This window comes from Centropristis striata, chromosome 1 (assembly GCF_030273125.1).
Source record: "Centropristis striata isolate RG_2023a ecotype Rhode Island chromosome 1, C.striata_1.0, whole genome shotgun sequence".
Lineage (NCBI taxonomy): Eukaryota > Metazoa > Chordata > Actinopteri > Perciformes > Serranidae > Centropristis > Centropristis striata.
The window spans coordinates 29,357,897-29,384,902 of NC_081517.1; the positions used below are offsets into that span (position 1 = coordinate 29,357,897).

The 27,006-nt window shown below is 38.9% G+C and overlaps 1 protein-coding gene across 2 annotated transcripts in view; it reads right to left on the reverse strand.

Annotated features, from left to right (window-relative positions):
• ctnna2 (catenin (cadherin-associated protein), alpha 2) overlaps positions 1–27,006 on the reverse strand; it is a 352,125-nt gene that overhangs the window by 247,796 nt on the left and 77,323 nt on the right. For both annotated transcript variants that reach the window (XM_059337500.1, XM_059337510.1), the window contains one exon: positions 6,432–6,635. In XM_059337500.1, the coding sequence (XP_059193483.1) occupies positions 6,432–6,635 (204 nt within the window). The remainder of the gene's footprint in view (positions 1–6,431; positions 6,636–27,006) is intronic.

Here is a 27,006-nt window from a genome sequence, read left to right on the forward strand (position 1 = left end):
CTTGATGAGCATTATCTGTATCTGCGATCACTCTAGACACATTGTTATCCCAGTAATTCAGGGCTAACTCTATTCTAACAATGCACTCTCTCAAGGCTACAATTATACCATTAAGCTACTGTTCATGTATTTTTAGTAGAGATATTTTAAACTGAAATATTTTGTTTCTTACTTATCACTTGTTAATCACACAAGCAACAGCCGAGACACAAACATAAAAGTCATGGATTGAAATTGTGACCTATAGTCTTACCTGGTCCCCTGTGACAGAAGCCATCAGTGCTGTCATTTCTGATGCCCCCACACAGCCAATTAGCCTTAGAAAACCCTGTCAAGGTAAATTCAGCCTCCTTGCATCTGTTACAGCTGTGCCCTTCAGCTCGCTCAGGGTGATGGACAGTGGAGCACATCAGAGGAGCCAGGCGACGGAGGGAGGAAGTACTGATCAGCTCTGATTTTGTTCAGCTCTGCTATTCAAATCCAGACTTTAGTGACACTAAGACCATGTTGCACTGTAAACACGAGAATGTCTCAAAAAAAAAACTGCAGCGGCCTTGTTCTGTGTTTTCTCGCTGGTACCTTGGTTGGGTTTTGTTAGATACAAATTGATTGTTTGGAGGTTTTGAGACAATGAGGAGAGACAGTATGGGCAACTGCTGACTTTTTTTGTGGTTTATCTCGCCAGACAGACGTTTCCCATCTGAGACCATCTTGTCTCAGATGGGAAGAGGGTTTTTACGCAGCCGCAGGGCCCGATTCATTAAGTGTTCATACATGCAGATTTTATCCTGACTTGTGCCAAAACAAAACAAAAAATGAAACCGTAATAAAAGTGTCTCATTGATATTTCCAATTCTCCAAAACTTTCTTTCGTACCAACAGTAGATCGTATCTTGAAAAGTGTGGCAAAGTAAACCACCGCTCAATTGCTGCAATTCAGCTATTGTGCAATCCATCAGCGAACACAGCCGCAGAAGTGGGAAAGTGGTCACGGCAGCCAGACTGTCCGTTTTCGTTGAGTTAAAAAAAAAGTGTAAAATACCCATAACCAACTGTTGCGGGAGGGGCTTTCACTGCACTCAGACATCTAAACAGCATTTATATTATATAGAAGTGTATAATGTCCTCTAGCCCAGGGTTTCACTATTGATCACTGCCAACACATTCTCTTCCCTGCACCTGCCAATACCCACCGCTCAAAAGCTTTGTCTGCCCTTACTGTGTCTCCCTTTTATTATCCGCTCTCATTTTCACTGTTAAGACAATGGCACGTTAAGAAGATATGAGCTTATGCGGACAGTGCAAGCACACACACACACACACACACACACACACACACACACACATACACACTATAGCATTTTACACTATGTTATCGGTCACACCAATTGTTGATTGAGCATTCTACATGGCAACCCCCAGAGGAGCTGTGTGAGCAGGAAGGCCATCAGTCTCTCCCTAATGATCATCCTACCTTACAAACCCTGTTTAGTTTTATGTGCCACATCCAGCTAACAGTGAGATTAGTGCGCTCGCTATCACACTCCCTAAATCCTTCTCCCTGCTGCTCGCAGTCCAGCCGAGGTGCCCCCCTTTCACCTGCCGTGGTTTCTGGCTATGGCTATATTCTGCCCAGGCTCCCTTGACCCAAGCTGGTAATGCATTACTCCCCAGATCAATTGATAGATTGGCCCTGTCGGAGCTGCCGTAACTAAATCAGCTGCTCCTGATGATTCAGCACCAGCCAGGGAGCCGGGCCTGCTGTCACCAATCACAGATCACCAGCAGCTGAGACAGGTATGGACATTCTGCTGTCACTTGAACCTAATTTATTGCCAGCTACCACATTGATTAACCTTGTGCTGTGGTTCAAGCTTCCTATAAAAATTTGTGTGTGGGGAGGGAGATGCGGGGAGGAGTGCGTTGCTGAATGAAGGAGGAGGAAACATAAAGGCAAGCGGATGTTTACATTACTTCAGTAAACTTTGGACAAAAAGACTTTCACTGTACAGCAGGAGGAACTTGAACAGCAAGCTGGCTTTTAACATTCGGCTGGGGGAAAACATCGAATGTATGTATATATATATATGTATGTATAAATGTACACAGTTGCCCATTGAGTTGGAATAATTTTGTGTTCAATCCTTTGTTAATTGTGGTTTAACTTTCATTGTGATATGTTTGGAAGAGATTGATTGATGACGTTTTGAGAAGATATATATATATATATTTATAAGAATAAATCACATTGTCACAATCATTTTAAGGAAAGAGGTAAAAATATTTCATTCCAACTTTATAGGCAACCGTGTATTTATATATATATATATATATATATATATATATATATATATATATATATATATATATATATATATATATATATATATATATATAAACATACTGTATATACATTTCACATTGAGGAGACAACTATTTATATCTTCTGCCCAGTCACTTGCCAGTTTAGTCAATGTCTTATTCTCCTCTAAAATGTGCAATGCATATGGTTCACAACAATATTATTTGATTAGAATAACATATATAAGCAAATATGAATATTTGCCTGCATTGCAGTAAAACTTTATCCAGCAGATTTGTTAACTAGGGTCACATAAATGCATACCATCGATTACATGTGGCTGTTTACATGTCTTAAGTGAAGAGTCCTTGAAAGTTCAAGGAGTAAACACAAATGTCTTTGAAATAACAGAAACATGTCGTGTCCCTGTTCTGCACAGTGATCAAAGGCATCAGAATATAAAATTGTGCAAAATCTTAAGGTAAGGTCAAAGCTGTAGCTACTCCTGCTTCAGAGAAGGGTTAGCCTTAACTAACCTTCATTTAGTCAGAAATTTACAGCTATTTTAAGCATCTCCATTATTTATTAAATAATACACTTTATGAGCAGGCTTGGTAACGACATCCTCCGTATTCACTCCTGGTTGTTGATTTACCCTCATTGGAGATGCTGAGCTGAGAAGTGGAAGCATTTTGTTTTTTTGTGTCTCTGTGATTTACTCCCTGTTCTTTGCTAGGACAGCCAGGGGCTGTCAGCAATCTCCCAGCTGTAGCCTCTAAAACACAACTCATGGGCCTAATGAAGCAAGGCACAATTACTTTAGCAAAAAGCTGCCGAGCCTTAAGAAGTTGAAAGGGCATCTGTGTTCATGAGCACACACATGATTTCAGTTTTTTCCTGTCTAGTTTTTTTCTCTGACTATAAGGAGAAAATCTGTGCTTTAACATAATATTCTGAATGAAAGAGTCATACCAAAAGTTTGACTTTTGTGAAGTTGCACATCACGGAGCTGCAGCAGTCTCTTCTTTTAACGTGTATTTTTTTACCGAATTTGCAGACTTACCATAAAACTAGATACTGTATGTCTATTAAATATATTAAACATTTATAATCATCAAATTAAACAAAGAAAAATACATTTTTAAACAAAAGCAATGCCATTCATATTTTCTAAATATTAAAATTATTCTAAAAGCTGAGCATCACAACCTCATTTGTGAAATTTGAGAACAAGCATGTAACACAGCAGGGTATAAAAAAACCCAAAACACACACACACAAAAAAAAACCCTCAATAAGCAGAGCCTTGCCGATAAAGGAAGGTCATATCCCCCAGCCTTCACAAACACACACATGCATCCAGAGTGTAGAATTACTGCTAGCTGTTGCACTGTTAATATTCTATTACAACCAGAGAGGATCTCTAATCTAATAAGGACCCTTATCTAATAGCCCCCCATTGTTTCAGGACTACTTTATGAGCCCAGATGCCACAACAAATACACATAATTAGGTTGAAGATTATAGAGTATTACATAGGGCCTTTTGCCAGCAGGAGAACTGATATTGCAGGGATCAATAGACAGCTGGCTTGCCAATTGCTCAATGGCCACAAATGACACTTGATACACGCTGGATCGACCGTTAGTGCACGGTTCCAGCAGGTTGAACATGCAGGAAATCCAAAGGATTATCATTAAGATGTTATTCTGCTCACCAGACAAAAGTCAGAATACATTTAACAATGCAAGTTAAATTAGTCTATGTTAGGTTATTCATGATTGAAAAAGAGCCTTTTTGAGAGCTGATTTCAGGGGTACTGGAGCACTCCTCCCTTTAAGGAGAAATCCAGTCCTTCACAATAGTCCTTGACACAACACCTACAGCCCACTTCAAATCATTTTCAAAACTGTGCAAGTTCTCATTTTAGGCACAGGTAATGCTTTAAAAAAACAAACATGAAACAGCTAAAAAGAAAGGAGAGGAATAACATGTTCTTCAGAGAACATTTTAAGAGGATTGTTTACGACCGGCAGCATAACTAAGGTAATACATCTCCTGAGCCTCTTCGTCCACAGATGGCTACACTACCTCAGGCTACAATGACCAATGTGGACTCTGAGTCCCAGTTTAGTAGAACACACGGGTACATTAGAGTCATTTTGAACACGGCAATAACTCACCAACACTCAAGGCCCACTGGGGGTTATCTAAGAATACAGCCCCCATTGTGGAAGTTATATGCTCTGCCTTTTCAGTGATGAATGGCTTTGTTTAGGGCACCTGAAAGATTGCCATGTTGATGGTATCTCACTGTTAACTCAACATTACCATTCAGACTTATCTTTGGCTAGAGTATCCCTAAATACAAAATAAATATATTATTACAATCAATATTGCTGTTTTTGCCCCGACTGCTGCTATTATTCTTACAACTACAGTATTAATGTGCGAAACCTGCCAAGCTACCATTCTACGAGCAATGATGTCAACATCTTTAGTGTCAGTTCTTCCAGTAAGAGAAGGAACTTGCCTTACTTTATATGTGTATTAATGAACACAGAGTGCTGTTTTTTCTTATCATGTATGTAATTTATTCTTAGGTTATGTGATATGACCATCCTGCTATTAACTGATTAAATGGAATAAAGTGCCCGACATGCGTGGCTGTACACTATTTGCTTTTAATTAAAATCCCCCTCCAGACATGTTTTAATGTATGTCAAAATACTGCTATGATTAATATTTTGCTTAAATCACAGAATGTAGAGTATTGCACAGACATCTCCCTGTTCAGTAGATCAATGAAAAATACCTCTCTAGTAAAAAAAAAACATTTCCCTAGATACAAGTCAAGGTCAAAAACCCTGGCCTTGAATATGCTGTTCTATATGTTGCAACCTTTAGATTCTGATCATGTTTTTCATACAGTTAAAATGTGTGTGTGTGACACATGATAGATTAATGTGTGTTGTTAGCACATATACCAGTTTTTTCTGCAAATAAAAGAAGACATTATTTCAACACTTGGTTTTAAGATGATGAAAGGAGATTGGACATGTAACAGATTTGACCTTGAAGGTTTCAGAAATCTTAAGGCTCCGGCTTAATGGCACAATCGCAAAGAACTGAGTCATGTGTGCAAGGTCAGTCAGTGTATCCAGTGCATCTACTCTTTGTGCTTATGTGGACACAGCTCACAGCTCACTATGCACAAAAGGGTCTGTTGAAGTAGAATATAAATTGGATGTGTGTGATGATTAATCATTGTCTTGGCCAGTCTCATAACCTTTAAACAACTGTGCCAATCACAGTGGTGCATGAGGGAAATGGAGAGGAAAGTTCCAGACTGGCATTTCCAAGGAGGAAAATGCTGTTGTTGCCCAGGAGGTTTAGAGTCGCAACATGCAAACTACTGCATGTAGCCAAATGCCCATTTTAATAGAAATATTATAACAAGTACAATACAATTTATATGTAAAAGTGTAACCTTTTGCTGGTTGTCTTTCGTTTGTTTTGCTAATGTGATTAATACTTTTGCATTTAATTAACTGTAACTATGTTTACATGTAAACCATCAAAACAGTGATGAGTGTATGTTGGTTTTTTTGTCATTGATTTGATGTCAAGAAGTTAATGTACTTTGCATTTACTGATCATGAAACTACTGGGATCATAAATTACCAACAATGTGATGTTGTGCTAAAAATACACCTTATTTTTGGACATCTCTTCTCAGCACTTCAAAAAGCTGAATTTCACCAACACCTTACCTTTTACTTTGCACCTTCCACAAAAATAAGAACAAAATACCAAAGGGTTCGGCAAAGAGCAATTCAAGGACATTCATTTGGTTGCATAAGGCCTCTCGATAAGGCTTTTGCTTTGTGTTCCACCTGATGCATGATGGCAGGTGAAAGTATCATCAGAGAAAATATATTACTGGAATTGAAGCAAAGGATAAAAAGATCTGGAAGTGAATGTGTTGAAAGCGAGAAGAAAAGTCAAAGGAGAACAGCAGAACGTGTGTCTGGTTCCATAAAGTGTTTGTGTGTTCAAATGAGGTGCTAAAATGTAAATTTGTGCAGTTGCAGTTGGCTAATGAGTATCAAATTATCAAAGAACTTACATTGTTCATGTACTCGCTCAACAAGTCTTGCAGGGCCTGTCGGACGGCGTTGCACTCAGCCACGATGCGTTCGCGGCGGTCGTCACGTGTGCATGAGGAGTCAGCCATTAGTGCGGCACCGCTGATGATGCTCTCCAACCGCTCCTCCAGAGAGGGCCGGAAACGAGCCTCGCTGAATGTCAGAGGGTCCAGGATGATCTTGTTCTGTGGGGCAAAATGACACGTACAAGGTCAGGACAGTAGCACAGGCCAGTCTGGGCCACAGTATGACCGATGGAGGACTGAGAAACTGTGATAAGCTGTAATGCAATTTTCATCACAGGCTTTGATGAAGTGTGTAAAGGGATTTTAGTGCATTCTGTAACAGTATTTCAGTGGTACAAGACAGCAGCATTTGCCTTCAGGGAATAATTTCTGATAAGAGATAAACAGCAGCATAATCAGCTGACCATATAAAATAGATGCCAGGAGCCTGTTAACCAGCCAGTGAACTAGTTAAGTGCTTTAATGCTAATTAGTCATAAAAGCAAGACAATATGCCTCGTTATGTTTAAATATTATACTTGTTTTAATTCAGTGACAGATATATAAAACATAGACATGTGTATAATATATCATTAACTTCTGGGACCATCTTTGACCTGTGTTTACAGAGCTTTGATATCAAGTGAGACATTTTTAAGCTGTATTCCTCTCCCCCAAAAAGGACAAAGTGTTTTGTGATGAATCCTTTAAAGGTGAAAATGGAGGACAAACTTAAAAATGTCTTCTTATAAAAAACACACAGCTAAATCACTTTTATTTTTCATGCTACAAATTATAATTACAAATATGAACATCTATCTCAGACGTACATGTCATTTCATGAGAGATTTCCTCAAAAGAACATTAAATGCTTCTGCTGGGTTTTAAAAATGTTGGCAAACAACAGCCAAATACTCACTTTGTTTACAAATTTATTGAGATGTATGCAAATTGTAGCAGTGAATGAGACTGAATCGCTACAACAACTACCAGCTACCATGACTAAGATAGGCAAAAGCAGAGGTGCAGAAAGAAGGTCGAACACACGGGGTAGCTCGACTCGGAGATAATACATTTGAAATGATTTTCCATCCTCTGCAGCACAATGTGAAATCACTCACCACCACCACCACATACCGTACAATGTTAGATTATTTCATATGATCTCTGCAGTAGGGAGATGACTGTGTCTGTGGGTAATATGCTTATGCTATCCAAATGTGTCATTCACAGCAAGCTGTGGCATCATGGTGTTAAAGTTTAGATTTACATAAGTAGGGTTATATGAGGTTACTTATCCATAGGCAGTGTATGACCTGCAATAGATGGCGGTCAGCACGCCTCCAGTTCGGACAGGCTGGAGTACTGACACGGAAGCTAAGCAATATACTGCTGTGGACGTGGGCAGCAGCCGAATGTATTTTAGCCACTTAAAAACAGGCCCACCCAGAAACATCCATTTCAGTGTAAGTGCATACTATATCTAGAATATTTCCAGTGCTTTAACTTGCCATCAGACAGCCCTTTTCTTTTCACATTACATTTTCTCAACCTTACAATTCCCCCAACGTATAAGTGCAACTGTGCCGCATGCTGTATTAAGCTGCAGATCAGCTGTTTTGGTCAGACTCTCTATGGTTTATGGAATAGACAACAAAGAGATTATGGCAGCAACAACAAAATACTGTTCACTGTGGAGACAATAAGATACCTTTATGAACCAGAGTATAAAGAAGAACTTTTTGCAGAGGGAGACTGAACGGCCAAAACAGAGGGGAGAGAGAGGGGGAACTTCTGAGGCCAAAACAGAGCCTGTCTGACGGCATAGTAAAGTGGTGAAAATATTGTAAATATGTTTTATGTGGGCCTGTTTTTTTAGGTGTCCAAACTACACTTAGGTGCTGTCCCCTTCCATAACACTACATTGTTTAGCTGCCGTGTCGTCACTCATGCCTCCTTCTCCAAACTCGGGGTGTGCCGACAGCCGTCTACTGTGGGTAATACACTGATTTGAATAAGCACCTCATACAACCCCACTTCAATAAATCCAAACTATCTATTAAAGCGGAAACACCATGCTTCACTCTTTAGCTATACCCACGAAAATCAACACTGCCTCGAGCTTTGTGTGCCCTGCAAACTGCTAGAGGATTCAGAAAGCATTGTGCCTGTAGTATAAAACATATAACATGCAGCAAAAGGTTGTAAATATTGGTATTTCAGCTGCAATTATACAGGTAGTTGGTGTTCTCTAAGTGAGCAACAGCTCATTTGAAGAGATAGAAGCAAATGAGTCCGGATGGGTTTATTTTGTAAAAAGGTATGGTGACCTTGACTACTGTGTGAAAGATAACGCAGGTAACATCTGAAAACATCTTCAGGCATGAGAAATAAAAGGCAGCTGGTAGGTACCGGTAGTGTAATTTCTTCATATGAATAATTGGTACAGTAAGTCTTATTATCTGTTTTTCACTCAGAATCCAATCTCTCCTGAAGCTAAAAACGCCTTTGTACTGCACATATGATTATATGAGTATTATATAAAGCACAATAGGACTAAACTATAAACACCTACGTGTTTATCAGCCGAGGCTTCTCTGACAACCATGTGAATACTGTGGTAATAATGCCATTTATTTTAACTTATCTTGTTATGTTTAATTCAGAGAGATAGAAATACCCATGGATCAGTGAATAGAGTCACCAATTCATGAAGCACAACAACAACATGTGCCTCGCAATTTTCCGCAAAGAGTGTTTAATCATATCCCCTTTCCATCTATTCACTGGGGAACATTTACCTAATAGCATTTCCAGTTTAGTCTTTCCATCCTAAGGTTCAACAAAACCAATTAAATAAAAAGCTTCCTTAGCTTCGGCACACAGCATAACCAAGGTTGCGTTTCAGTGTCATATAATCTGCAAATAAACTAAACATTCGCCGATAACTCTGGGGGGAACAGGCTTAAGATGTGGCTCTGTGGCATACGTGACGATTTCCACTAGTGTTGGGTAATAGCACGGAGCAAAGGTGCAGTGTTTGGTCTCTCCTCAGCCAGGCTAATCCTGGGGCAGGATGACAGACTGTCAAATGATGCATAATAACATGTAAGGTAAGAGAGTGCAAGCACCAAGCATAACCTACTTTTCAGCTGCAGCTGGCAGGAAAAAGCAGTAAATACAAGATTTTGCAATAAAAAAAGGAGGAAAAAAAGAAAAAAAGATGGGGAAGGAAGAGAGAGTTTGGGGCTACAGAAAATAAATTAAAAAAACAAGATCGGAAGGAGGGATAGAAGGGTAGAAAATGCAGAAAAGAAATGCAAAAAGGGAAAAAGAGATGAATATAGAACAGAAAAATATCTGAGAAAAAGTCGGTCAATAGTGGTTCAACATAAAATAAAAGCTATCTGACTGACACAGCCTTCAACAACCACCATCTCCAATAGTGAATGACCTTGTAAACTCACATTATTTACAGACTTTCTAAATTGTTTGTGTTCCCGTACAGTTCCTCAGTGATACCATGATGAAAGCCAAACACATTAAGCATTAATGTTTAACCTTTATGTAACTTGTTTCTTGCAGTCTTTGAAATCCAGTGCATGTATATGTTGACATTTTATTGCATTTATCAACTCCAGCTTATGTTGCATATAATCCTTTACAGCTTTTACAGCTGTGTGACACAGCAGGAAAAGCAGAATGTGGACAAACTGAATTTTTAATAATGTGTTGTATAAATACCCACCTATGGCAATATTAATGAACTCAAGCATATATTGTAAACTTGGTGTTGCAATAACCATACATCAGGGAGCAAATTATTAGCATGGGGTAAAACAACAAGGTATTGTTTCTTTGCTTTGTTCTGTAGGTCTCCTTTAAAATAAAATCCTTATGTTTTCACATTTTACTTCTACAGGTGTTAAAGTTAATACTCAATGACTCATGTTTTGTTTAACATGTTTTTTCTTAATGAAAGTGAAAAAAGCAATCAAAAATCAAACAGTGAACCGTACATGTATTTATACATGTACTACACTTTATTTTTATATATTTATTGTTATGTTTATATTTATATTTATAGTACTTATTGGTATTGTTAACTATTTCTTTCATTGTTTTTCTTATATTATTATTATATTGTGATTATTTCTGTAATTGTTTTGGAGGCCTTGGAGCAATCTGGAACAAGAATTTCCTTCGGGATTAATAAAGTTCTATCTTATCTTATGTATAGTGACGTGTGTGCTATTTTTACAACGTTCCGCTCTGTACCGCGAACCACGAAACAATTACATGGGTCGTTATGTGCAGTATTGAAAAACAACCTATTCTGTCGTTTAGGTTGGAGATCTTGTTGTTGTAGGCATATAGAATCTCCTGTATTGAGAAATTCTGGATCTGACCTAAGCTCCGCCCACCACCGCTGCTCACGCTAGGGTTGACAGGTGAAAGAGCAGCGATCTGCATTGGTAATTTCAGAGCCTGGTCTACTTTCACTTTTAGAAGAAACATGGGAGAGATTCAGACATAAACGTTGGAGCCTCCAGACTCCGTTGTGCACCAAAATAAGCAACCAGCAAACACAACAGAATGGTTGCGTTTAGTTAGCATCCTTTGGCTTGTTGGTTAGCTTGTAACTGGCAGCAGCTGACCCAGTTTCAGTGGTTGTGAAACAAACAACAATAGGTGCTCTGCTGTTACAGAGTGTGTTTTTGCTCTCTGTACTGACACGTCCACCCTGTGCTTTTAAGGCTTTCAAAATTGTGATTGTACCTTTGAATCTCAGATTTGAGGGAAGTTCACAAACATCCCTTCAACAGAGGACTGTCAACACTTCTGTGGTGGCAAACTGCACGAATACAAGTCAGTACAGTCAAGGTCATACAGTTTAGGGGAAACAAACAAAAGAATAAAACATTTTTGCTCGGAGGGGGACTTGAAGGTACAACATGTAGATGAGAAAAAGGCTAGCTGCTTCCAGCTTAATGCTAGTTTTCTCACATCTGTCTTATAGTGGAAACACAGAGGTGAAATTCAAATTGATCTTCTCAACTGTCTATGAGTAAGAGACCAAAAAGGGCATCCTTTGTTTTTGTTTTGTTTTGTTTTTGATGCTCAGTCTTAACTACTCACACCTTCCAAAAACTGCCTCCAGCCCATTTCCATTGCTGAACAAAAAAGAAAAACAACAGAAAAAACATAATTCAATTCGAGTCTTAAACCAGTAAATAATACAAAAAAATTAAACCAGACAGTGATGTCATGATCAAGTTTTTTTTTAAAAAACAACTATTTGTAATCTCTCTTTTCTCCAAAATATCATTGTCTTTCTGTATTACAAGGTACTTTTCTAATAAATGTGTGCATCCATCTATTGTGAGGTATTATCCTTTATTCAATCTAAGCCCTTATATCATGTGATAATCACAAAAAACAGCTTTGCAAAGCAAGGCATTATCATACAAGTAACATAAATTATTTATCTGAAAATGCAGAGACAACCTTATGTTTGAATATATTGTCGCATCTCACTGTGACTTTTCCATTTTTAGATCATCCATTCAAAAATGGTTCATTATATTCAGTATATCCAATGCTGCAAGACTAAAATGATATTTTACAAATCTACACTAGAATTTTTTTTTTACTTCTTCCCATCCTCTGGATATTCACAGAACAGAGTGACTGGCAAATGGGGATTTGGTATAGAGTTCAAGGAAAAGCCTATTTGCAGACACTGACATTTGAAGCCTTTCAATGCAGCATGTCAAAATCTTTTTAAAAATATATATTGAATTCCTTGAAGAAAAGAGTAAATGTATCTTAGCATAGTGTGGAAATAAAGTAATCTTTGATTTGTGTCAATGTCCTGTGCAGTGAAATGTACTCCCAACAAAAATATTCAGATAAAAAAAAAACAGTGCCACCTCCTAACTCATCTGTCTATTAAGAGGTTTTGCAGATTTCTAAATGTTACTACAAAGATCTATTGAAGTTTAACAGTTATTTGCACAGAACAGTTAGACAGATCTTACCTGTAGGCTAATGAAAGAGTTAAGTTTTTCTTCTCAATTCTAGGTCACGCTTTAAGCCTGTAGTTCAATGCTGATGAATGTGAACGTTGATTTTGACAGTGTACCAGAGCCAAAGGCAACCTTATGTTTGCCCCAGAAAGGGTGAGGTTATTAGTTTGACCCCACTTTGGGGCATCAACCAGTGAGACAGGGCACATGTCACATCATCCCATGTCAAATGTGCCTCCCAGGACTTTTCAATATTTGACGACAACTATTTTGTCTCAGAGGGAAGTTCAACAAAGTCTTGAACATAACACTGCATTGCCTCTAGTTGCCCCATTCCAGAGTTCAAGGGCTGGTTGGCTGTGACTATTACGCTGTTTGACAAAGCTCTGCCCACACTGGCCCAGGAGGGGCATTAGTCATAACCCACTCTCTGATTGATTAACCTTAATGAAGAGTGCCCGACTCAGGGTTAAGGTCTGCACTTCTAGTGTCACACAATGGAAGACAACTGAAGCAACTTTTAAAAGGCCAATTTGTTGGGGTGTGGTAAATAACAGTGGATTAGTTCGGTCTCTTTAAAACCACGACTCATTAATTAGAAAACTTTAAATCTGCAAATGAGTGTGTGAGTGTGAGTTTACGATTGTGACTGTGTGACTAACAGCATTGGCTTCCTCAGTCACATCTTCATGCCATCCCATCAGTGGGAGACATTCAAAGTTTCTGCTTGATGGAGCCTTTCAGAAGTTAAGGCAGCGGCAGAAGTTGTCTGAGTTTCATAATCGTCCAATCATATTTGTCCACGTTCTATCTCTAATACGAAGAGGTCAAAATAGACATTTGGCACTCATTTTGCACACGCCAATGCTGGGCTCTGCATCCTCATTGCTACACACACAACTGCTTGCCTAAAGCAATTCAACTCCCTGCAAAACCCACAATGCAAGTTACATTAGTAGCAATTGGCCAGCTGTGCACAAGAGTGGCTATGCTATAGGAGAAGCTACGAGCACAGATATCCATATGTGCAGAATTTCAACAAACCTTCAGTCCACATTTTGAAATTATAGCGGCAGAGATATTGATCTATTTTATCAACGAATACTTCCACTTTACAATAACTCATCACTATGATGACCAGATTCTGTGCTAGTCAAAAACACACTGTATTTTCAAACCTTTCTATGGTGGGTGTGTTCATGTGTCTGGAGTGTTATATGCTTGCCTGCAGACCAGATATCCTTTGGGATCGTATGACACATGGCTTGTTGGCTTTTGCTCCTAGTATTGTACCACAATTTTCAACTTTTAATGCCCAAAGGTAAAGGTAGCACACACACAGATCTTCAGGACAAAGTTGAGCATGAAAGAAAATTGAAGTCGTGACTTATATTTTCCTTCAGTCTCTGATGAAGGTCACCAAGCTGAAACATTAGTTTGTTTGACATGGAAAGAATAAACTGGTGTAACTGAGAATAGTCAACTTTGTCCTGTAGATCTATGTGTGAGCTAACTTTTACCTTTGGGTATTCAGCATTGGAACTTTATGATCTTTGGTTTAGCACCACCAGCACACTACAACACTAGGAAGGCACATCCTCTCAAGGACCTAACTACTACTGTACCATGACCTCTAAAGAAAAGAAAGTAATATCTGTACATGTATTATGACGTATATTTTTTTCATCCATCCATCAACCTTTTATTCACCTGGCAGACCTCCTGAAGTACACTAAATATTTCAAGGGAGCTTTTACCATGTCTCTTTATTGTAAAGTAAGCTAAACTGGGTTGCGCTGAATCTTTTATACGTAAACAGTTGGACATCTGGGAAAAAAGACCTGAATACATTTGATCCTTACAGGATACCAATCGTCTCAACTGCACTGAATGTTTCCTATACACTAAAATCAGAGAGTGGGTAAAGTAAAGGATTTTTTTTTTTTATGCACAGCATGTTGATCGTCAAAACTAGTTTCATTGGTTGACAGACATGCAGTGTTGTTTAGGCGCTTTAACACAACAAATGGTTCAAATGTATAACCATAACGAGACATATGAGTGTTTCGCTGCTCAAAAATTATAAAAGTAGCCGCACGTCATTACAATTTCATGTACGATTCGCAGTTGTTGAAAAAGGCTGCAGTTTCGGTGAATTTCAGCTTCAAAACCAGGTTTTGGGCAAAAAAACGCCCTGGATAAGGCATTATAAAAGACAGTTTAAAAAGTAAATAAATGCACGTTAATGCCAGAAGTGAAGTAGTTACAAGGGTGACATGACTACCAGAAATTACATAAACAAGTAAGTTTTGGGGGAAAAAAAATTTACTATTGTTTTCACATGGGACATGAACCCTGTTCTCCTGGGTCAAAGTCCAGCGTTTGTTTGTATATCAACTAGTAACATAACAAATGTTAGCATTTTATGGTTGGCATTTTATTTATCTTGTAAAAATAAAATAATGATGCCACATTGACTAAATCAGTAGCTTAAAATCATTCATTCATTATTTCATTCATTCAAAAAAAGGCATTCAACCATTCAATCTTAATTAAGAGCACTTACACCGACAAAGATTACTTGAGATTTCTAAATACAAGCCCAGATGCCATAACTGTCATCTCTTCTTTGATGTTCATTGATATACAGTGCAGCAGCTTAATGGAAATATGAAGCTATATTTGTAGTAAAGATGTTCATGGCTGTAATTGTCTTCCCATTCGAGCACTATATGAATTATTAAGTTGAGTGATATTGTCCTTTTTGTTGCAGCTACATGTCGTGTAGTAAACATACATTGCTATAGAATGCAGCGTGTCTTCTGAAGGGTAAAAATGGTACACAAATATCACATTAAAGCATTCTTAAATATTTAATAAAAAAAAGAAAACACAAGGAGAAGTGGAGCAGAAAAAAGAAAAAGACGCATGTAAAATAGCGTAACCGGCAGGAAATCGAGCTAAAAGCGCACTTTTCCTAAAAATAGTGAGTGCATGCCCCATTGAGCGTCCGGTTTTAAAACATTTTCACACAGCTATCTCCCCTAAAACATGTGCACAGACACATGCCTGCTGAAGCTTAGTCGAAATATAAACAATACTGGTATTACTGTACACATGTTAATTAGAACTGCACTTTGAACAAAGACAAAAGCCGTCCCAACTGCAAACAGGGACATATTCAGTCAACAAGCCGACTCTATTCTCCAGATGTCTTCGGCGTGTTTGAGGAATTACAGTATATGAATATTTTGAGCAGTGTTGTTTATTCGAAAATGAGGTGAAAGAGAGGGGGAAAAATTATAAAGCTAGATGGATACACAGAAACAAGAAGCAGCCACGCAAAACATACAGAATAGTTTTCCATGATAAATGAACTACTCTCTTTCACACACGGACACACACACACACATATTTCGAAGTGAGACAAATCCCAGTGGTCAGGACATCTTGATTAGTGATTGAACTTGTATCCTGCTGGTTTAATTATGTCAAGTTTGACTGTGACCTGCCTCATGTAGGCTATACCTAAGGGGAGATATCAAGGTTCTGCATATAATCAACTTGATTAGGGAAAAGAAATAACAACTTTCAGTATAATCAACATTTTACATAACATCAACAAATTTAGTTCTCTGTGGGCATCGCTCGCTTAAAATATGCCTGAAACTCGTATTCAGATGCAAGTTGTTTGACTGTTTATATCATTCGAGCCGTCAACACTCCCTCTTCGGTAACACTATGCCTGTCTCATCCCCCCTCGTCCCCCTGGGTTTGCACTACTTGACATCTCATTGCTTTTCTCCTGTCTTTTTTTTTTTCCTTCAGTTCACAGCAGTTTCAATGGGAGAGCAATGATTTTTTTGTTTCCTCTTGTCTGGCTCAGACATATCTGCCATGGCATGTCTGGAAACAGAACTAAGAAAGTGACTCCATCCATTGTCTGCATCTAGACTTTGTTACCATGACAACCTCTGAAACACTGTATTATAAAACAGTAGAGCAAAATCAGCTTTCTGTTCTTTTCTTTTTTTTTTTTTTTAGACGCACTTAAGCACCAACTGAAGGTCAGCCGTCTTTGAACAAATGACTGTGCTATATGATGAGCAGCGTACTGGGCCCGAAAAGGCAATCGCTGAAACTATGTACTCTAAACTAATGTGCTCCTCAGCATTGATGCTCATGATACTGAAGCTATGATATAGCGTGTATTCAAAACTGTGTTGGTTAAATTATGAGTGTGTGCCCGAATGTTTATTAATGTAGCAGATGCACATAGACAGAGTCATAAATCATACAGTACAGTAGCATAATAAGGCCAACAAGGCTCCTCGCCTGCCCAGGTAATGGCAGCTGGAGCAGTGCCCAGTCTCTCTGGCGTTACACTGTGAGTGTGGACCCACAATAAGCTGCGGGGGAGCTTCGGGTGGGGGGTGGTTTTGGGTCGGAAACGGGGTTTGGCACGAGACACTAGACAGCCTCCAATATTTTTTCCTTTGACCTTTTGATCTCAATAACACTCGACAAAAAAAATAAGCATTTGGTTGCAGCTGTCACTTGTGATATATTGAATATTTATATCAGAATGGTCTTTGGTTGTCCACCATATATATCTACTCAGAAAGATGTTTTTGTTTTATTAAATTAAGCATTACAACTCCAGCCCCTTTTTTCTTTAAAAATAAAACAACAACATTCCCTTTTACTCTGAAATGACAAACTGATCTTAAGGCAACCCCCCCACCCCCGCTCGGGTTCCTGTGGATTTAAAGCCATTAAGGCCAGTGAGCAAACTGCATGTCAAATGAAGCTTTTAGTGCAAGTTCAAGCAGCCAGACAATTATCATTCTAATTTTCTAATCACACCGGGTATGGGCCTCTCAGTGATTATCCAATGAACTCACTGGTTTATGTTCACGAGGCTGGCTGTCAACCAGGGATCATCCTGGCTGAAGAGTGTTTAATGAACTCACCTGCTGCATCTCTCAGCTGTCATTTAAATAGTTTTTTCACTTTACCCCTGCACCACTGAATGACTGAAAGCACATAACTCCAATATGCACAGATGTCATTAATGGGTCAAATATTTTAAAATATTAAAATGCATTTCACTGTCATGGAAAGTCAAGGAAATATCTCCTTATTGTCTACATACAAAATGCTTCTGATAGAATCATGTAATAGTTTTGACATACTAATAAAATTGCTGTCAAAACTTAGTTGACTACGGATGAATGTACGATGGCAAAATAGCATGACAACTGCAGGCAAACTGTCACAGGGTTACTGAGTTCACTGTGCTTTATTTAATGATTTGTCCGTCTAACGGCAATCAGCAGTGTTGTTATGTTCCAGCAGGTGGAAGCTGCCAAACAAGCAGGAGCAAGTCGTACAGATGGTCGTTTGACAGCATGTGTCCAGTTGTTTAAAAGAGGACACATACTGGGGGTCATCAGCAAAGACACACCTGCCATCTCCCTCACTAATCTCATTTGATGTGTTTTGGAGATAGGCGGAATCAATGTTTCTGGAAGTCAGTCTGCTCCACTATACGTGGGAGGCCAGATGATGGGGAGATAATAATGTCTTGGTGAGTTACTGAAAACAACAACACGGTTCTCCAAAAATACAACTAACTTGCCAAAGTATCTGATTACTTAAGCCAAAGTTCACCTTTCCAATACAGCAAAAGTTATTTCTATTTGCAGACCACTTACTAACAGTTACAATTCGCAGGGTTTTCTTGGCTGTGTAACTTCATAAAGAAACAACTATAAGTCAATAGTATTATTGTTACTGGGGATGGCTGATGTCTACCCAATCAACATATGACAATTTTAACAGTAAAACATCATAATGGACGATGATATTGTTGTTGCAACTTTAACTGTGGTGATGCTTTTCAAATTTAAAACTGATATTACTTAATTAATATAAAGTCATCTTGCACCCTTTGTGCTGTTGCTGCACGTCTCTATGGGCCTGTTTGTCTTTGCTCTGCTGCGCTGCTTGACTGAGGATGCAGAAAGTGACACACCTTGTGTCCACCGTGAGTTGTGCTCACAAAATCGATACGTGCACCACTGATAAATCATAATTGCTACTTTTTGAGCAATTAAGGAATGCCATTACATACTGTATATGATTTTAATTACAATTTATTAGAGCAAAAAACCTCTCATAGGCATTTACTTGTATCTCTCTGTGAGCAGCGATTTGTTTGAGCTTATACTGTAAATATATTTCATATATTTTTAAGAATTATTAAGATGCCATTGGTTTTATTTTTGTAGGCAGTGTAGGCTGTTCTTTTAGTTTTTGTTTTTTGTTGTTGTAAAAAGTCAGTTGTAATTGTAAAACAATAAATGAGAGATTTACCACAGCATGTAATTGGTAGAAGCCTCGCAGAAGACAGGTATAGCAGCTTTTCACTGAGACATTGGTAACAATCTTCAGGTTTTAGTCCTTAAGGGAGACTCGTTGTTGGTAGTGTTAATGATTATGTGCGCTGGCTAACAACAGCAAGGGGGGGGGGGGGGGGGGGCACAAGGACAACGACTGCACATCAATCAGTCTTCTGAGATTCTGCAACAGTGCTTGAGGAGAAGAGGCGATTAACTGACCTCTAGAGTCTGTGTTACCCATAAGATCTTGTTACAGACAGAAATCACCACCTCGCTCTCTTGGAACCAATCTCTAAATACCTGTGACAGTGGCCTTCACACTTTAGCCGGGGCCAAAATGTCAGTAAGTAAAAGTACTGATAATGCCACAACCGCCAGATGCCTACTGCCTTCACTGAAACAGTGGGAAAAGAAAAAAGTCATAATAATGTTATATTTTATTTTCGGTTATCTCATCATCATATGTGACAGATCTTTTTCTCCACTTGCTGAAAGCCAGCAAAAAAAGAACACCTGAGTGCATTAGAAATACATATAAAGTGGATATAGGAAGATATTTGTATTACACACGTGACCACCCACTTGCGTGACATTACCCCATTAGCCGGGGGCTTCTCTGTGCTGGTATTGAGTTAACTCCAGGCTGGGACTGTCTACATCATAATGAGGGGAGCATTAGATGGGATTGCATGATCTTGGTGTGTGGGGGAAATGGCTTATAATGTCCCCTGCCTCCAGCTGCACAACGTGCAAATAGGCAGATGTTACAGCCTGAGTTCCTGCACTCGGGTGTTGCCCATATATAGGCGCCATAGAAAAGGAGTACAGAGATAGTGGATGACATGGCAGTTTATTCCTGGCTGTGGCCATAGGACCCAGTGGAGCTGTTGCGACTGCAAAAAGTAATAGCAAAAGTATAGGAACATGTCAGGAAAACTCAAGGACATCCCATTTTTCAAGGACTACAAACTAGCTTCCCCAATTTCACAGTAATAGCAACATGGCACATCTTCTCTGCAAAACAAACAAAAGACTGAGCGAGATATATAGTACGCTACAGAGGTTTGGTGAGTTATAATTGCCATCATGGCTCATTCTCATTTTGTTCACTGCAGGTATGAAAAGTAAAGGCAATTAGAAATTACAGGGATATGAAGATGCAATTAACATTTAAATTCACATTTCTTTGTCCTTCCTTTTGCTCTTTGGGGCTAGCCGAATAGAGATGGTTGGAGAGAAAAGAACTTCACTAATTACTCAGCAGACCCTCTCATTTCCTCTGTAGCAATGAGTCAGAATGAAGCCCCTATGTCCTAATCAAGATTTAGACCAGTCTCAATCTGAATGTCCACAGTGACCTGGGGAAATTATGTTACACACAGTGGACACACTCCGTCTATGTAGCCAGAGGTGTTGCCATGACACCGTATATCTCCTGTTGTGCTCTCTGACATGGACACACACAGTGACAACAGCTTTTATGTTTGCCGTAGCTGCTACAACACAACTCTGTATATTACTGATGGACAGTTATGGCATCATTACACTTTAAAGGCCTGTGAGTGATTTGCTTGTCAGATTACAGATGTCTCTAAAGGTCAGGAGCTGGTTGCACCCAAAGACTGTAAAACAAAGGGATAGTGTCCGGGACGTCACCCATGGGTTTCTGAAGAGCTGAAATGTAGGTCAGTGTGGTGGCTCCGTTCGTCCCATCTTGGTTTGTACCTGATCCTCCTAACTCCTGGCAACTAAAAAAAAATGACCAAACAGATGGAGCGTAGGTGAGCTGAATTGGGCCAGATGAAGCGTGTTTGTGGAAACATGCCACCTGTAATGGTGGCCTAATAAACTCATTTAAAGTAAGAGGCTAAAAAAGGTAATACTATATTTGTCATATCTGAACTGACATATGTTAGAATCACTCTTTAAAGACTAACTTCACGCCTGGCTGAAAAGCAACATTGCACTGCCTCCTCTCTGGTTATAAGTTAGGTGTGGTCAGAAATATGTACTTTTGCATCAGTAACCACACAAACCAGTGATGTCAGGGGGTCTTAGAGTGCACCTTTATATCACTTTAGCAAGGTGAAAAGAGAAACGACCTGAGGTCAGTAAAAAAAAAAAAAAAAAACATTTTCAGGGTGTGTTATGAAACTGACATTAAAATACAAGGCTTTTGACTGTGGTAGTGACATTTTCAAGCCACCAAATTACATGTTACTTAAGTCTTTATGAACGAAGACAGTCCTTCATGTTTTTTGCTTGTGCAAATTATTTAGCAAATCACTAGTTTGAAAGGAACTAGTAGTTGCAAAGGCCTTAGGAATGATGTGTATAAAGAGCTAGTGAAATCAAAATTACATTTTTAACTTTCCAACTTAAGAACGACTGATAACAAATACCGCAGTCTGAGAAAAATGCAAAAAATTGAAAGAATAAACTGATTAAGACTATTAGAAACTGGTTACAGTAGCACCACTTGTTTGAAGGCTTTCTAAAGAATATGTAAAAGAAAATCAAAACTGTATTTAATAATGTTCTTGTTTGTTTCCCTTTTATTTTGCTTCTGAAAGAAGAAAGTTCTTACTTCTTCACACACTGTTGAGAAATGGAGTAACACAGCAAAAGAACAGAAGTGAGGAGAGAGAGATGTTCGGCAGTCATGTTAGAGGAGTCAGGGCTCAAGGTTTTTACTAGCATGCCCTAGGGCGGACTGGCAATCTGAAGTACTGAAACTTTTGCTGGTGGGCTGGCAGTGAGAGAAAGAACACCGGTGAGAAGGAATTAAATCTTTTTCCAATGCTGTCTGATTCTTCATCAGACAGATTTGTATCCTTTTTAATGACTCTGTCTTTTGTTTTTTTTGTATCATGTGCATGTCCTCCCTTGTCCACTCATGATGTGAAATAAATAATACACTATTTATAATTTAATTAATATAGTGTATGCAATAGACCGCATAGGGGCTGATGCATCACAGAGCACTATATGTATGTATGTATGTATACTTTCAATGTTCATATTATTCTGTCAATGTAAGTACGGGCCTCGGACTGTCAGCAGAATAACACATCAGATACTTGTGATGCTCAGCCTTACAAAAGCATCGACCGGCCCTGTCCAGATTTCTTTGGAGCAGACATAAATATACATATCCCCCATAATTGAAAACCGTGCAGGCACATGGGGTCAATTTGAATATGAATGCAGTTCTCATTTCATTTTCTGCTTTTTCAAATTCTGTCTCGCAAAATGATAACCTCAAACCCCACTCGCTGCCACCCCTTCAATAGAAATCATTCTCCTAGACACTGCCTCTGTCCCTCCCAATGACCCAGCCTCCTTCACTCTTTACACTTTTTTACAAATCAGCTGTTCTCAAAATCAGCACTCCACACAATGGCTTCTGGGACTTCACAAAGGCATCCCCTCTATAAAGAAAAAAAAATCTCGAGGACATGTTCCTATACTGTATATGCTGCAGAAAAGCAAAGGGAAGATTCCATATTTTCCGACCTGGGATTTATTGTTATAGTGTTGGTCAGAGTAGCTATATGTCAGTAACATTGTACCCATCCTTGTCATTGTAGATAGAGGGCACAATTTCTTACACAATTAGACCACAAAAATGCAAGTCTCAGACACATTTTAATGGTCAAACTTTAACCTGACTATCAATCACTATTTAAAGGTGATCATTCAGTGTCTTTACCCCAATAATCCATTACAACTGTCTCTTGTTTTGCAGAGCCTCTCATGGTTAAACCCACATGGTGACCTGGCCTAAATGTCTGACATTGTTGTGCTTATTATGGGATGAGGGATGTGACCTATAGCCGGTGCAACTGAGAGGTCTTGCACAAGAAGAAGTCACACAGAGAGTCTAGAAAAAGTACAACGGGAAGGTTTTTTTGTCGTTTGGAAAGTCTTCTATTTCCTCAGCACAACTGATGATGAGTACAATGTTATGCTAACCTATAGATAGTAATAATACTCTTGAATTAATACTGGAAGGTGCATGCTGCATTTCTCGTCGTTGAGTGTTGTTGAAACCTTAGTGGTGGTCCAAATCAGTAAATGAGGTTTTTTTTTCCATGGTTGAGTTTCTTTTCATACAAAGAAAGCTCCAAGCAAACAAAAATGCATCACTGCAAACCCTGTGAGAATGGCCAGGTGGTAAAGGTGTGTCTGGAGCGGGAGCATGAAAGGAAATACAGAAAGAACATCTTGTGTTTAGACTGATGCTGGACGTGCAATTCTACAGTTAGATGTTACTGCTACGACTACGCAAGCTGCTACAGTTTATGTGATCTGCCACATTGCAGAATCCAAAGCACACCTGGTAGTTGGGTCGGATCAAGGTCGGATCACATTTACACCACAAATCAACCAGTCCAGAGTTTGTTTGGAGGGGGTTTCGGTCTGGTTGTTTTGGTCCGTACCCAAGTGCAATTACTGTGCTCACACCTGCCAAAACGAAGTGCACCAAGGTTGTCAATGCTCCAAGGTTTGATTTAACTCAACTAAACAAGGCAAGTGTGAAAACAACCTAAAACAATGTAAATAAATAACAGTATTTTGTCTCATAAGTTTGTCCGGCATGACTATGAACATTTAGACTTAAGACTGTAGACTTCTGTTTTCAATGAGAGCAGTAGTAAAACTCATTTTGTTTGGTAAACTCTAATGTTAAAGGTATATGTTACAGATACTGACAAGACTCAACTGTTGTACTGGAGGTGTGGACTCATCACTCCTTTATTCATTATTCCTGGTATCCTTGCACAGCAGGAGGTACGTGGTGGACATGAGACACAGTCTTTCAAACATCTTCATATAACTTAATTGATCTATAGGTGGCTTCAATGTACCAAGCAGCACAGTGGGGCATCAGCAGAGGCATGGAAGAGGAAGGCAGCTACTTGGTTAGCATGCCTATAAGACATAAAATGCTTAAAACATCAGGTTTGCAAATAGTTTGAGGAAGGAAATGCATTCAAAATGTTCGTTAGACCTCAAGGATACATTAAATACATTTTAATAAGTAACGATGGAGGTAAAGTGGTTTGCGTATTGAAATAATAAAAATAACTCTGCAGGGCACCTTTAACATCTGCCCACAGGCAAATAAATTAAAATCACCCTTCCAACCCTGGCCCATTTTAAACATTTGAGTTGAGAGGAACTGTCAGCTTCTTTAACAAATCAAATGAATATGATACAACACTGAAGAAAAAAATGTTAAAATAGCAGACAATGAGGCAGCGGCACAGCATGAAACACGGCCATGTTATTTGTACTACCAGACTGAAAGACCAAGACACCCCACTGAACTTGGATTTAATAGAATTAGGGGTTGATGCAAAGGAAGCACAAAAGAACAAGGCTGGCAGTGAATTTGCAAATAATATTTTCCACATCACTCACTTTCTTATTTGCAAAGCATGAAACGCTTTAGATCAGTGAAACTGCACACTGTTTCCACACAGGCAGATTATATCACGGCCTTTAACTCAAGATTTACAGTCATTTGTTTGATGTTTAATAGTTTGTTTGGGTTTCACATGATTTGCGAAATGAGAAGGAATGTATCAGCAGAGCATCCACTGGTGAATGTGCAACTGGGTATTTACCTCTGTGTGGAGAGGCAATGGGGGATGGGGGAACGGGCAGCCAGTGGTCTTGGCAAGGAAGGCAGAATCATTTCCGAAAAGTTTCCCATTTAACTGCTGCAGCTTTTGAAAGATGCAGAAGAAGCTCGCAAACCTTCAGCCAAAACGTGCTTGCTATTGGTTGCCATTGTGGCTGAAAGGGAGAAAACAATTGCGCACAATGGCGATGTATATGCTGCAGACGCGTTAGTGGGCACCATTATGAGATTTGGAAGACCGGAAAAGGGATGAAGGCAAAAGATGTGGAACTAACAAGATGAAGACATAATGCCGGCAAAGCAAGTGCATGAAAGAGAGCAGTCAATTTCACTGCTGCGAAAAGAAGTCTTGACAATGAAAGCTATGCTGATGAGAGAAGAGCATTCGTCAGACATAAAACACAACTATGCTAAGTAACCATTCAAGTGTTTTCTTTTCAACTTTCGAGTTGAAAAGAAAACACCTCCTGAACCCATTGCATTAAACCTTGAGATCATCAAAAGGACAGTTTAATGAGAACTTAAACTTGACATCTTGATAATGGGAACAGCTCTTTGTCCTTGAGGGAGTTTCAGTTTTTTGGTTGTATTTTTGTCTGATTAAGCAGAAGCTTTATATATCATATTAACCCTTTAAAGCCTGAACCATGAAATGTTTGCCAGAAAATTCAATTTTTAAGAAAAACAGTGTTTATTGAACCTGCTGACAAATAAAAAAAAACAATTTAAAAAAACAATATCAATTTGCATATGTGAATTCTGATTTGTATCATATTTGATACATCGGGTCTTTTTGTGCAATTTGTTTGTTTTTCTAGAACTACCAAAAACATATATAACCTAACATTTTCAACCTACTAAGACTTTGACTTTACTTTTAACATTTTCCACAAACATGCTAAATATTTTTTTTTTATCATATAACACAACATCATACATCTGATGTATGTGTGTGTGCTGATATGACGTTTTCACTCAGCAATGACATATCCACCAGTGGAACCTGCATATACTTTTTGCTACATCCGATATTTTTGTGCAATATGTTGTTTGTTTATCTTCAACACATGTATAAAAAAATTCGCACTGATGATGTAGAGGGCTCAAAAACGTGTATATCAAATGTGATACACTGGCTTTATAGGGTTAAAAATGCTCACCCATTCATAGGAGTCCAACTCTGAGCTTTTTTTTTTTCAGAGTTAGAAAACAAACAAAAAAAGAAACCAGAGGAGAGGAACTGGCTTTAGTTAGGATCTGGGAGAGCTGGGCTCTGGATCATCGCTCTATGCGGATGTACTTACTGCCACAGAACACTCCATTATCTCAAAATGACAGCTAAATTGGCCTGTCAACAAAGCTACCCTCATCTAAGCAACTTCACTGGTGCATTAGTGCTTCTTCCAAACATAGATCAGGGATATGGGGCATCTCTTCCGTTCTGGAAGCCACAGGGGGAAATTAGAACGTTTCTAAGTGCTGCACTATTCAAACATGCCGGCTTGGCTATTGGTTGGTTTCTCTTGCCTATCTGAATCCTAGCCGAGCTGCTTAAGTATTTTTGTGACTGCTTAAAGTTAAGGTGAATAAGAGAAAAAAAAATCAAGCCCAGTGTATCAGGGGAACAGTCCTGCTGGAGCGCACAATTGATGGTGTGTTATTAATTCAAAGTCAGTACTTCCTTTGGCTGCTTTAACTTCAGCTCCAGTGAAGAGAAGAGAACTGATTTTTACTGGCTTTAAATAAAAGCAGCCACTCTATATATCTATCCATTCATCTTTCTGACTGTTTATCAATCCAAAAAACAATTGACCCCAGGGCCTTTCACATAACACACAGCACATTGTAATAGCTTTATCACGATCTGGCACCAAAGCATCTCCTTTGTAGCTCTTAGCTGAGTGTGAATAGCTTTCCTGTATATCTCCTAAACTATCTACAGGTAACTTAAGTTAGCCATCTCTGAATTGAGGTTTTTCTACCTTAGTGTGAATTAAAATTCTTCAGTGTGTGTCTGGTATTCTCTAAGGCAATGCCACTTCCCTTCAAGGCTGTTGAGAGCTCATCCATCCCCTAACAGACTGTACACCCTCTGTATGCCTCAGGTTTATCAAGCTATTAAAAAAACACTATAAATTAATGCTTGCTGGAAACCACTAAGCATAATTTAAAAAGTTTGCTACATGTGTGCTATACTGTTTCACTGCCCAATGCTGAGTGCAGTACATGTAGATATAAAGGAAAAAACAACAACTGGCACCTAAAATCTGTAGAGGATTTTTTTTTAGGTCTTCTAAAATGTTTACACCACAGAATGTCTGTCGAATTGTGTCGAGAGGAAAGAAACTACTTTGCATTTCTATACAGTCAGACTTTGAGGTAGGGAGCTTAGCTTAGCAACATGGAGACTGAAAATCAGACAAGCGGCTCATTTATAATCTTTCGGTTAGGTTTTGTCTCAAATCCAC